The 13643-nt window shown below is 45.2% G+C and overlaps 1 protein-coding gene across 3 annotated transcripts in view; it reads right to left on the bottom strand.

The window, feature by feature from the left end:
- Positions 1 to 13643, bottom strand: part of LOC144106253 (uncharacterized) — a 63151-nt gene that overhangs the window by 34787 nt on the left and 14721 nt on the right. Inside the window, exon 1 of one of the 3 annotated variants that reach the window (XM_077639012.1) lies at positions 4396 to 4772. The exons of the other annotated variants lie outside the window; for them this stretch is intronic. Within the exon in view, the coding sequence (XP_077495138.1) occupies positions 4396 to 4756 (361 nt within the window). The 5' untranslated portion in view covers positions 4757 to 4772. Of the gene's footprint in view, positions 1 to 4395; positions 4773 to 13643 lie in introns of those variants that run through there. 3 annotated transcript variants of the gene reach the window in all.

The following is a 13643-nucleotide window of genomic DNA, read 5'->3' as shown; positions in this document are numbered from 1 at the left end:
TGTAAGTGCAGATGCCTGTGAGTGGTGCCTTGTAAATGACTCCCTCTTCGCACACATGTGCCCTATTTAGTTGTATGTGTAGAGGGAGTTGTTTGCATGATATTGCATGCTCACATGCAGCCATGCTTAAGTTGAAAAAACGGGCTGTTGTTTGAATCAAAAACTCTGAGAGCGAAGATATGCTCTCAGCCAGTAAATTCTTTGGACAACTTTGCTGCGCACTACAGTAGGTGCAGTTGCACAGTCTTTTGACAGTACAGAAATCCTGCTCACAAGGACGTACAAAGTGGCAAGAGAGATATTGGAAGCATTTTGCTTGGTTGCGGCTGGTGCTGAAGCATGCGTGGGCGAGTAGTCGGAGTCACTACCTCATCAATTGGGTCGCCTTTTCATTTCCGATTCATTTTGACTATTTTTCCTTTTCTTGTGCTGGGGATAGCAGCCATGAGTATAAATCCTTCTCATTCATCAATCCCGGTTAGCATTTTCGCTTCACTTGTGTTTCTTTTCCCACTACCTTCGTGTTTCACAGCGCCTGTCACAGCACAATGAATGATGAAACTTTATACACTAAGGCCTCTGCTTTGTTCCTTACTCACTACTTCATTCCTTGGAAGAGATTTGTAAGGTGCAAACAATGCAAATAAAAAATCTTAGTGTCTTATTACGTTGCCTGTGTGCATGCATGCCAGATCCCGATACGTGGGCTGCACAGATTCTCTCAAATGTCTGCTTATGTGCTGCATCCTGTGACCACAGTCTCTACAGACTTTCTGCGGACGAGCTGCATCCTGCGGCTACACAGGCTCAGCAGACTTTCTGCAGAAAGAGTGTCCCAATTGACCGCTGGGAGGTGACAGAGGGTGACAGAAAGTCTGTCACCAGTCTTCACATATTCTGCGTCCTTGGTGAATCAAGGTCTACAAGATTTCTGCAGAAAGACTGCAATTTTTTTGTAAGGGGATCATCATCCCTACTTGCATCATCGGCAAGAATCGGCTCGTCAGCGATTTCTTGGTCGGTCAGTTCAGGTGCCGCTACCAAGTTTTCATGAGCACAGACTAAGTCCTCAAACGTAACATTTAGAAGCACCAGTCGACATGATGAGAAGGAGATCATTGTTCGTGTCTCCTTTGAAAAGGATGTCAATGGGTGTCTTCAATCTTCTGTTTTGCGTTCACAATTGTCAACTGAGTGATAGATGCAACACTGAAGTCCTCAGTAATGTCCCCTTTTGCACTCGCTGTGGACTACCAAAAAATCTTGACTCAAATGAAACTACTTTGTGCTTCTGCGTTTCTATTTTGTGCAACAGAGTTGATTGAGTCATGGAGTGCAGCCCACTTGCGCGCAGGTCTGCACATGTGGCAGGGGCGTGCGGCATGATGAGGCGATGATTCGATCACGTGCCGGTCATGCGTCTTGTCAGCTTCATTTATTTATTTAATATTTATGAATATTGCGATCTTGTACACAAGATCATAGCAGGTGGGAACAATGTGTTAATATACAGAATTACAAACAAAACAGAATTGCACATAGAAATTCAACAAGAAAATACAGCGACAAGGTCAATTAACGACACTCAATGCAAATGCTCTTGAAATGAATGTAATGATGTCTGCCTGACAACATCATCCCTGAGGTTATTTCAATCAGTGATGGTCCTCGGAAAAAGGAATATTTAAAACAATTAACTCGCGAATTTAATGGTGTTATGGAAAGAGAATGGCGATTTCTGGTTTGGTACCCCGAGGAATAAATAAGGATATTGGAAGTGTCAACTTTGAAATTATTATTAATTAATTGATAGAAAAATTTTAAGCGACATATGCGATTTCTGTTAGGAATAGAGGGTAAACCGCTTTTTTTGAGGAGGTCACTGACTGATGCTCGCCCGTAAGTGTTATATATAAACCTTACTGCTTTCTTTTGGATTCTTTCAAGTTTATTTATGTTTAACTTTTTAAGAGGGTCCCAGATAATTACTGCATATTCTAAGATTGGTCTAATAAAATAGTGTTGTAGGCAACGAGGCGTGCACCAGGGGGTGTTAACTTAAGCGAGCGTCGTAAGAAAAAAAGCTTTCGGAGAGCGTTTGCTGAAACATAGTCGACATGCTTGGTCCAAGAGAGGTTATCAGAGATCCATAGACCTAGATACTTATATTCTGTAACTTCATAAAGAAAATTATTATTAGCAGTGTAGTAATATAGCAGGGGGTTCTTTTTAAGTGTTATTCTCATAAATAAGGTTTTTTCAAAGTTAATTGACATTTGCGACTTCTCACACCAAGAAACTATTTTTGAAAAATCATTATTCAGCCTAATTTGATCATCAGTCGAACTTATTTTCTCATACAGCACGCAGTCGTCCACATATAAGTTAACACGTACTGATAGGTCTTTAACAATATCATTAATAAACAATAAAAACAGTAGCGGGCCGAGGACGGATCCTTGGGGAACGCCAGAATCGACAGAAACGTAATTGGAGCAGGTTTTATGCAGTTCGACAAACTGACGGCGATCAGATAGGTACGATTGTATCCATGTTAATAGCTGTTTATTGTTTATAACAAAACTGAGTTTATGAAGTAATTTCTTGTGCGAAACCTTATAAAAAGCTTTTCAAAAGTCCATAAAGATGACATCTGCTTGTTTTCCTTCGTTGATTGCTGTCGCAAAATCATGGATTGTTTCGACCAGCTGAGTGCATGTTGAATACCCTCGTCTGAACCTGTGTTGAACAACTGCCAGTACATTATGCTCGTCGAGGAAATTAGTTAGATGCTTATGTTAGTTCGTAATGCCCCTATATGGTGCGGCATGTGAACGCACGGTCTATTCATACACACTACTACTGGGGACTATCCAAAGGATCACAATATTGGGTTTCTTGAAGTTTATTACGGCCCCTTTTGCATTTTGAGCAATGGGAATAAAAAAAAACTGCTCCATTATAAGAAACCGACTGTATACATGTTCGTTATAACGAGATTAAATTATAGTGAAAGTGCGAATCGAATAGCAAATGCTGTCTGAAATTTAGCCAGAATTTTGAATATGAATTTTCATACGTCTAATATTTGTTGTTTCAGTCTTGCTTGCTTGCCTATAATAACAGTGGCAGGAAAGTTAAATGCTGATTATATGAATGAATTTGGCAATATATCATTGAATTGTTTTTCAGATCGACGAGATATGGACACCTCACGCTCGCAACGTGAGTGGGCCACATTCAGTTTTGTATAGTGCAGTTTCATTTCGAGACAACTCTTCTGATTGTCATGACTGCTGTGAATGGCAGTGTGAGATAGCCTGTCGTTTCCTATGACATCAACTTTATTCGTGATATTGCAGTTCCACAGAAATTCCATAAACTGTGGATATGGGGGCGATTTGTCAGTCTCCGAAATTTAAAAATTACGGTTTTAAAAACAACTGTTTGGCACATCCGCTCCTAGGTCCCGGAGCATGAGGCTTTAACGTGTAACGCTGTCACCACAGTGACCACACTAACGGCTGTCCAGGCCCCACATTATTTCTGAATTTTAATGCGACACTGTTATCGATCCTTTTTCACAGAAAACTCTGCAGTAGCTTTGGCCGGGGGTGGAAAGTCCTAACAGAACAGAGAAATAAAGAAATTGAGAAACAGCTCAGCAATGTTCAGATATGCCGAATTTCCCTGAGAGGTGGTAGTGGGAATTGAATCCTGTGAGACAGGCGCGCTACTCACAGGCCACGAAGCTTTCTCTTTTGTATATTGCCTGTTTTGACAGTTCACTGCAGATCACAAACAGATTATGTTGTGCAGTGCGCTCTCAAAACCAGGAGTTCACATGCGTTTCGCTCATATCGGAGACTTCGAACCTTTTCAGAATACACAGCTGCTCTATCCAGCTGAGAAGCTTGTTGAGTTCGAGCTAGATAAAGGTAGACCTAATGAATGCGTGATGCGAATGGGACCCAGTAATGCAGTCGTTTTCTACTTTTTATGCGAAGCCGCACAACCGAGCTCTTCCCGCGTAGCTACCACTTGACCTACATCGGCGCACCACGTGATATGACGTCACAACAGCTGTGAAAGCTGGGGCTCAACACGTGCGCTCGCTTGCGGACGCGCAGCCTCCGCCGGCGGCCTAACTCCCGCTCCTACCGCTAGGAGATACTGACGTCACGCAATTGTATAAAAGGCGACGCACTCGTTGTCGTGGAGGGGAAGGAAGGTGCTCCGGCTGCCCACCCACCAGCTGTTCGAACTCCTTGCCCAGGAGTTCGAACAGCTGGTGGGTGGGCAGCCGGAGCACCTTCCTTCCCCTCCACGACCGGACCTGGGCCATCAGTACCGGGTGCTCATGCCACCACGGGGCACAAGGCCGAAGCGCCTCACCCCTGCAGTTGGCCTCCGGCAGGAAGCAGCAGCGACCCTGGAGGAGGACCTGGCCGGCTGCACACAGCTCTACACGGACGGGTCGGTCCTCATGGGTGCTTGCCCGTCTGCCGCAGCTGCTTGCACCGCTCCTTCGTTGGGAGAAAGCCGGCAGGCCAGGCTTCCGTTCGTGGCCAGCTCGACCACAGCAGAGCTGGCGGCCCTCCACCTGGCTGCCGACATCCTGGAGTCCCACCCCGCGCTGCAGACTGTGGCCATTCTGAGCGACTCCAGGGTGGCCCTTCAGCTTCTGCAAGAGCCACGGAGCCGACTGCCCATCGTGCGCAAGCTGGCAGCCAGACTGGACAGAATCTGTTCCCATGGCTGCTCTATCTCCCTGGCCTGGATCCCCAGCCACGTTGGAGTCCCAGGGAACGAGGAGGCAGATGCCCTGGCCAAGGCTGCGCATGGACACCCTACCCCCTGCTCTACTGCTGTGGTGCCCCTGGATGTGGCCAGAGGCATCGCGGAGCGGCAGCTCCTAATGGAGCACCCCGACCCCAGGGTTGCCCAAGGGAAACCCCCACAACGCCTGCCAGACAAGGGGATCACAAGACGTCAGAGGTCCCTCCTGCTCCGGCTCCGCATCGGATGCTCCTGGACCGGGGCTAGGCTCCACCGCAAGGGTTTGGCCCCCACGGCGGACTGCTCCCGCTGTGGCCATTCGGAGGAGACCATCGACCACCTCCTCCTCGATTACCCTGCCTTGGCCACCCACCAGGCAAAGCTGGCTGCCTGCTACAGGGACCTGAGCCTTCCATCAAACTCGGCCAGTGCCCTCCTCTTCCCCACCGGCCCCAACGCTTCCAAGGCGTTCCGGTCTCTCCTCGCCTTCCTGGAGGAGACGGGTCTGGACGGCTATTGCTAGCCCAAGGCAGCTGACTGACAGTTGACGGCGTCTCCTGCATCTGTATACTCCCCCCTTTTTTTCCCTTTTTCCTTCTTCCTCTGAAACCCTACCTATCCTTCTCTCTATCTGCACGCCGGCAGTGGTGGTGGTGCTTTAACACCAGTCACAGGCCCGTGCATTTTCCTTTCCTCTTCCCCTTTCATCCACTTACTACTACTACTAGTCAGTTGAGCAGCGAGATGTCGGCCAGGGAGAGGGCGGCTAGCCAGACCGCAAAGCGCAAGTTACAAAGAGCCACGGAAACGTGAGAAGAACGAGAAGTACGGCTTGCCAAGCGACGTATGCTTCGCATCCTAGGCTTAACCATAAGCAAAGCCAGGCCATTTTTTTTCCCTCAAAAGACTCGACTACTTGCACTTTGTAGTGCGGTAATCTCGGGGATACTGACCATTCTAAAATGGCACGGTATTTAGACAAAAAATATTTCTGTGCTGTGCAATCAGTCTTTGGTGTAAACCAAATTGTGATATCTTTAGCCGCACCAAAGCACTCAGAGGGATATGTGCAGTCTATCTGTTTTCATTGATTTTGAACATTTCAGGCTTCAACAGTCGGATAGTGCAGCTCCTGATGTAAATCAGAGCTGACATCAACGAGCTCAAAGGGAATCACGCAGCTGCTTTGCAGTTTAGGAGAGCAGAAAGTTGGGCTAGTTGGTTGATATGCATACTGAAAAAGTTGGCACGGAACGAGGACAAGCGAGACAAACAAAGACGAGTGCTTCAACTTCCCTGGGGCGGAAAACACAATCGGAATTTGATAACGCCGGGCAACATTTTTCAGTCCATGCGCTAATATGTGCACGTATGGTATGACTGCAAAATTTCGACGCTCTGTTTCCCGGAGTTTAGGTCGCGACCCATCCTTCATCCACCTCACCATTCTTCCACAAGCTTCCACAAGCGTACCCGCTTTCTTTCAGCCTCTTCCCCTGGGACTCAACGCTTTCCTTGATAGCATGGAGAAAGACTTCGTGATGGCCGCTTTCAGACAGGAATTGACTATCCCGTTCTTTATGACTTTGGAATGACCGGATCAATAATCAAGCAACGCTTTTTTTTTCGCTCGTCTTTGTCTCGCTTGTCCTCATTGTTCCGCGCCAACTTTTTCAGTATACTCTGCAGCATTGTCTTGGAGAAGAGCTGGTCCCATTGAGTTCCATGGGAGATGTTCAGGAGCTAGAAGAAATCTTTAGAGACCCCGACAGAAGTGCTCTTCTGGTAGGCAAGGCTTTTCAGTGGTTGTTGTAAGGAAATGTGTTTCTCATTGCAAGGTTTATAATCTTATTCGTAAGCATGGAAATTCTGCAATCAGCATTGTACCAGTCAGCACTGTTTCCACTGGTTATTTACAATTAGGTGGTTACTTGGTGCTTCAGTTAACGCTGTGAAAAGATGAACTCAAAATCACCTCGAGTACAGCTTTAAGCCAAAGCTGAAGTGCCCATGGCTTATTTTGTGGTACAGCATGGGTACGGCATTCTAGAAGGCTGCAATAGAAATGGAGTAGCTTTTTCTGTGAGCCTCCTGAAGTGGCTGCAATGGCACGGCACAGACAGCAAAGTCCCTGCCGTGAATGACTCGACACAGAATGATGCAGTGCCTCCCCACCCCACTACCTAGTTAGCACGAATAAAATTTCCTGATTTTTGATATCGCGAGGTTGGAAGTTCGGCAGTATGCTTGCACTGAAATTTATGGCTGCTCCATGTAACGAAAATTGAAAGTAGCTGCCTATAAAATTGAACTTTTCGGGGAACCTGCAGCTATGAAAATATGGAGTGCAAGATGGCTGCATTTATATTGCTTTCACAGATTGGCATTATTTGGAAGTTGTAGCATGGTCTTCATCTTTTAGCTGTACCATTTTTTTACCTTTGTCACTCTTGGTCAATGTCTTTCAGTTTGCTTGCATAAAATTCGGTGAAATCATTCTTGGGTTTCTGGTACAGTTAAGATATATTCGGAGAGAGGGGTGGTGGGTTAATAGGGCATGATTTGTCGCATCACACCGAAAAGCTGTCGCCAATGGCTTGAGCATGTTTCGATCAGCTTGGCACCAGCATATTCTTCTAAGCAATGCAGTGAAGACAGGTGTATCGCTTTACTTATTTTGGTTGCACATGGTTTCTTTTTTTTTATCCTGTGCATCAAACAGCAATTCATTGGGGAAAATGGGTGTAAACAACTTCTGGATGCTGAGAATAGATAAAGGTCTTATTTGTTCTGCCTTGAGTTCAATAAATATTACAATTTACAAAATGCTAATTGATTCTTTATTTGTACTCAACATCTTATTGTAATTTGTGCTGCAATGGTTCTCACATCAAGCGGCTTTGATTTTATGCGCCTGGCAGTAAATGCAATAGATTTGGGAAGAAATGGTGCCTGCAGATACACCCTTTTTTCTTGTATTGGTTTAATTTAACTGGCAGCAAGCATATGACCTTCAGAATAATCTGCTTGAAGAGATGATTGATGGTGCTTTTAGGGCCTCTGTATTTGCTTTACTAGGCAACAAAAAGTAAAAGAACTCTTTAATCTCAAATTTAAATTCTACGAACAATTACTTTGGTTCTGTCAACTTCCAGTGCATTAAAAGGGCTCTTTAATTCGATTATTACAGGATTTTAATTTTTAGTCTGTTTTGTTTGAGATTTGCAGTAAAACACTAAATCTTGATAATCATAGCTTAATGATCTCCTGAATTTAAAAGTTTGTTTCGTTATCAGGAAATCATCAGGAAATGATTGTCATGTGAAAAAAACAAGCTACAAATTGTGGCATTCTTGTTCGAGCCTTAAAAAGGCACTGAAAGGGGGCCCAATGAGGGTATGAAAAGCTGATGAAAATGGCAGTTATTAAATTCCCTATCAGTCTCCTGCAAAAATTTTCACTATAGCTAATGTAAAGCAGAGATATTGGCAATTAAAACCTGCCTCCATGTTTTACCTCTCAACTTGTACAGTGATAGCACTCTGCATCGTGACGTCATTAGCGCTAGCCAATGCAATGCGCGCAATCTCGGGCGAACGCCTGGTGACGTGGGGTCCGGCGCACGAGTGCGAATATTCGAAAATGTCCTGCAAGTTACCAACCTGCTCTCGAGGACTTGTACGTGACAAGCAAGCTCAGTGGCATTTCCACTACATAATGCACATAATTGATTGCCACTTTCTGAGCCCCTCTTTGCGACCCTTTACCTTAAATTTGTGCTCTTCAATGTCCACCGTTACCCAAATCTAGGCCACCTTTGATTCCAAGCGGGCACCCTAAAGTTAGAGGCGAGAAAATTAAATTGGCGAAAAAACTGCAAAATGCAAACAGCAGTTGAGAGAGTCGCACACAAGAATTTTGACACTGACATTTGTTAGCTAATATTGTATAGCATTTGCCCAGCCCTCTTCTAGCTGGTCCAGTTTTCGGATCAGGCCCTGTATTTCTTTCTATTGGATTTGAAAGTTGTTTTTGACGGTTCGGTTGTTTTCTCCTTCCTTTTCTGGTCGACGTAAGCCTGTCAGATGTCATGTGTGTAAAACAAAGGTTCCTCCTATCGTGATGACAATAATGAACCTGATTAGGAGTAAACCATTCGGCAAAGCATTTTAGATTGAGGTACTCTGTGGCAGGCCACATTATCAATGAAAACCCTGTGAGTGTTACACTACCTCCTAGAAACTTTCCGTGCTACGCGATGCTGACACCAGACAAATTGTGCAGCGGCACTCAACTTGTCACTTGCTTGCCTAATGTCGATGTAGAAGGTACCCCTTTTTATATTTAGTTCCACCTTGGAATCCTAACAATCCACGAATGGGCTGCAAACTACGTATGCATCATAGAAAATGTTTTAGACTCATTGATCGCCCGCGCACTGCCATAGTATGGCATTGGTTCTGTGGAAACCGCTAATAGCAAAGTACTTATAACATTGTCTATAGTCGGGTACAACTTGAGAAGGCAGCGGCATTTGCCCCTCAAAGGCGGATGCACACGAGCCTCCGCCAATAGGCGCGCACTTCAGGTGACGTCATGAGCCGGACGCCCGGTGACCCCACCGACGGAGAACATGTCTAACATGGCCGCCCTCGCTTCGAACTGGGCCGAGTCGCGTCGGCTGTATGCATCTCCCTTCGTCAGAGTGAATTCGAATTGTTTGTGGGCGTCTGTCATGTCGGAAATATTATTGCAAGCTTTATTATTATTGCGTGCGTTTGTTCTGAGCCGTGAGGCGACGAAAAAAGGTTACAGCGAACATCGGTGACTGCGCTGCGCTTCGTCTGGAAACAGGATCCCGCAGCGGCACACCGCTGCAAACAAACATCGTACGTGTTTGTTCTATGGTGTTTTGTTTTGCTCCTAAGTGAAGTTACGACGAGGAGAATTTGCCAAAGTCTGGTGCCTACTGTGAGCGGCGGGTGTGTTAGTGTACTGTGCCCCTGCGTTTCACGTCGGACGTGGCGAAGTGATGGAGCAAAACCATTCTCAGGATAAATGAGAAAAGCGTGCGCGGATGAAACCAACCTGCGAGTTCCTCAACCGAAAAGATTTGCGGAAGCAACCTCCAACGCAAAGATTTTTTGCTGCCAGCTCAGCGCGCAAACGATCGATCGTTGGCAGCAGTATGATAAGATAGCCGAGCGTCTAGCAGGGCGTCGTTCGAGTGTTGTGCAGCACCGTCGATTGATCACTTTCCACCAGTGCTAACAATCAGTGACTAACACGCGCTGCTTGAGCGAATGTCATTGGATTATTAACGGCCAGGCATGTGGGAGCAGTGTTTGTTTCCTTAATGTCAGCCTTAGTACTAATATAAAATTATGACCGATACACTGGTGCCTTTACAATGGAGGTTGGCATGAATTCGCGTCTCTGTATGGCTTAGAATTCTTCACTCACTGCACGCGCCAGCTGGAGAATGCCTGCTGTGACACAATCGCACATCAGTTCTGCTGCCAGCGCTCGACTTGCTTTCCCACAACACAGCTTTGCGCTGCTTTTCGATTGTTATGATATGTTGCTACTAAAACAATTCCAAGACAGTGAAGGCAACAGAGCCATTATGTACATCAAATAAAAGTACGACAAAGTAGGCACAGCTGCTTGTGAACTGACTGCTAATACCTCTACTCGCGTCTGCATTAAATGTGTGTGCATTTTTTCTTGCGTGTTTGTTTATATTTGTTATTTCCCCTTTTTTGCATTTTAGATCTTAGTTTTCGCGTTCGCGTTTGTGTGCATGTGTGTGAATATGTGAGTGCTTCTGTGCGTGTATGTGTTAATTATTCCTATTTGTGTCCTTTTATTTTTGTGTTTGTTCTTGTAAGCATGCTGCATCCACCTCTTCCTTTACAATTTCATTAACTCCTCTCATTCAAAGCACCAATCCTATGAATAGCAGGGCTGGCCTCTTCGATGTCATTAAATCCTTACATTCTTGTCTACCTTGCCTCCTCAGTCTGCCATCTTGCTGTGTTTTCTCCTACTATTCTGACCTTGCTTCTTGTGCTGTTGTCGCAACGTGATTAACCAACTTTCACTAAAGAAACTTCTATCAGCTGTGACGACAGAAACATTGACCGTTACGAAATGTTAAAAGCATCACGTGGCTTGCGCAATAACTTCGTCTCTTACCCCTGTTAATGTGTTTATGCATCAGTGCATACGGCAGCTCGCCAGGAGTGCACATGAAAGGGTGACATATTGTGAAACAGCATCTTGCGATGTTGTTGCATTCAGTCTTAATAAAAAGATGGTTTCGCTGCCCGTCACATGTGGGGGTACACATAACATTGTGCAGTGGATTGTCGTTTCCTGTCTTGACGCTTTCATCATTACAAATGCAGTTTTCTAGTGAATGGAGTCCAGCAAAGCAGTGTGGTGAGAGCTTTTTAAGCTTTCACCATTTATTACCTCACCAATATCACTGTCTGAATCTGGCCGTCATTTTGCCTACGGCTTGTAATGAACAAAGTGACTCACTAAAACACGTTCAACCTTGCTGAGCATTTTTCCGGTACGTAAATGTGACAAAAAAATGCTAGCAAAGCTATTCACATTAATAATTGTGCTTGCATTCGCGTTAATGCCAGAGTCAGATAAATAAATTTAAAATTTGTTATGACAAGGCTGCGCTTTTCAGTGCATACTGCTAACAGAGCCATAAAGCGTGCTCTGACTACTGTTATTTCAACATGGGGTCCGTCAAACTCGACGATGGCTGCCTGAATTAGCATTCTGGGCCTCAATAAGCTAATGATGCTTTATATTTATTCTCTTACTCTCATTACTTGTGTGAGCCAGATAACCAAAATAAACAATACAAACACATGAATGTGCTTTGGCGTGCAAGCTGCTAACAGTGGCTGTCAGTTTCGTGTTGACTACTGGTATCGCAGCAGCACTGGTTATGACATGACTGCGATTTCCAGTGCATACTGCTAACAGAGCCATAAAGCGTGCTCTGACTACTGTTATTTCAACATGGGGCCCGTCAAACTCGACGATGGCTGCCTGAATGAGCATTTTGGGCCTCAATAAGCTAATTAATGATGCTTTATATTTATTCTCTTACTCTCATTACTTGTGTGAGCCAGATAACCAAAATAAACAATGCAAACACATGAATGTGCTTTGGCGTGCAAGCTGCTAACAGTGGCTGTCAGTTTCGTGTTGACTACTGGTATCGCAGCAGCACTGGCTATGACATGACTGCGATTTCCAGTGCATACTGCTAACAGAGCCATCAAGCGTGCTCTGACTACTGTTATTTCAACATGGGGCCCGTCAAACTCGACGATGGCTGCCTGAATGAGCATTTTGGGCCTCAATAAGCTAATGATGCTTTATATTTATTCTCTTATTCTCATTACTTGTGTGAGCCAGATAACCAAAATAAACAATGCAACCACATGAATGTGCTTTGGCGTGCAAGCTGCTAACAGTGGCTGTCAGTTTCGTGTTGACTACTGGTATCGCAGCAGCACTGCTATGACATGATTGCGATTTCCAGTGCATACTGCTAACAGAGCCATAAAGCGTGCTCTGACTACTGTTATTTCAACATGGGGTCCGTCAAACTCGACGATGGCTGCCTGAATGAGCATTTTGGGCCTCAATAAGCTAATGATGCTTTATATTTATTCGCTTATTCTCATTACCTGTGTGAGCCAGATAACCAAATAAACAATGCAACCACATGAATGTGCTTTGGCGTGCAAGCTGCTAACAGTGGCTGTCAGATTCGTGTTGACTACTGGTATCGCAGCAGCACTGGGTATGACATGATTGCGATTTCCAGTGCATACTGCTAACAGAGCCATAAAGCGTGCTCTGACTACTGTTATTTCAACATGGGGCCCGTCAACCTCGACGATGGCTGCCTGAATGAGCATTTTGGGCCTCAATAACCTAATGATGCTTTATATTTATTCTCTTATTCTCATTACTTGTGTGAGCCAGATAACCAAAATAAACAATGCAACCAGATGAATGTGCTTTGACGTGCAAGCTGCTAACAGTGACTGTCAGTTTCGTGTTGACTACTGGTATCGCAGCAGCACTGGCTATGCCATGACTGCGATTTCCAGTGCAGACTGCTAACAGAGCTATAAAGCGTGCCTTGAATACTGTTATTTCAACATGGGGCCCGTCAATCTAGATGGTGGCTGCTTGAATGAGCATTTTGAGCCCGCCAAAGATAATCAGAGTTAAAAGTTGTGTTTCAATTCAGATATACTAGCATTTAAACATGTTTCTATGCCACTTCTTAAATCGAGCACAATGTGTGCTGGACGTTGCTTATCAGAATTGAGCTTCTATTATAAGGAATACGCCATAAATGGAACTGCTTATTTATTTCAGAGGTCACGGAATGGATGGTTGTCTGTTGCGAACCAACGGGAAAAATTTTGATAGCCCTAATAAACGCTGTTCTTTCGTTAAAAGAAGCCGTTATGCTTCGTCGAGTGGCTCAATGCCAGACAGCTCGCAGTCGGAGTCGCTTTCTTCACTGTCATCTTCACCCAGCTGGATGATGATGGGTTGAATGTGCTCACTCCCAGACGTGTCAAGTCTGAACTTTGCCTCCAAGTCTATCACGTGCTGAATGCTCTTCGCCCAGTCTTCCGCCGCTACGTGCTTGATTTTTTGTCCCTCAAGATGGCGTCGACCGTGCACAGCTTGAAGTCTCTGTTGTCCGCAGCGATGCCATATTTGACCTTGGCCCAAACAAGCTCAATGGGATTAAATTCGTAGTGGTAAGGTGGGAGCCTGAGTACAATGCAACCGGCGCTTACAGC

This window comes from Amblyomma americanum, chromosome 10 (assembly GCF_052857255.1).
Source record: "Amblyomma americanum isolate KBUSLIRL-KWMA chromosome 10, ASM5285725v1, whole genome shotgun sequence".
Taxonomy (NCBI): Eukaryota; Metazoa; Arthropoda; class Arachnida; order Ixodida; family Ixodidae; genus Amblyomma; species Amblyomma americanum.
The sequence above is the reverse complement of the archived record's forward strand: the minus strand, read 5'-3'. Positions and strand labels throughout refer to the sequence as shown.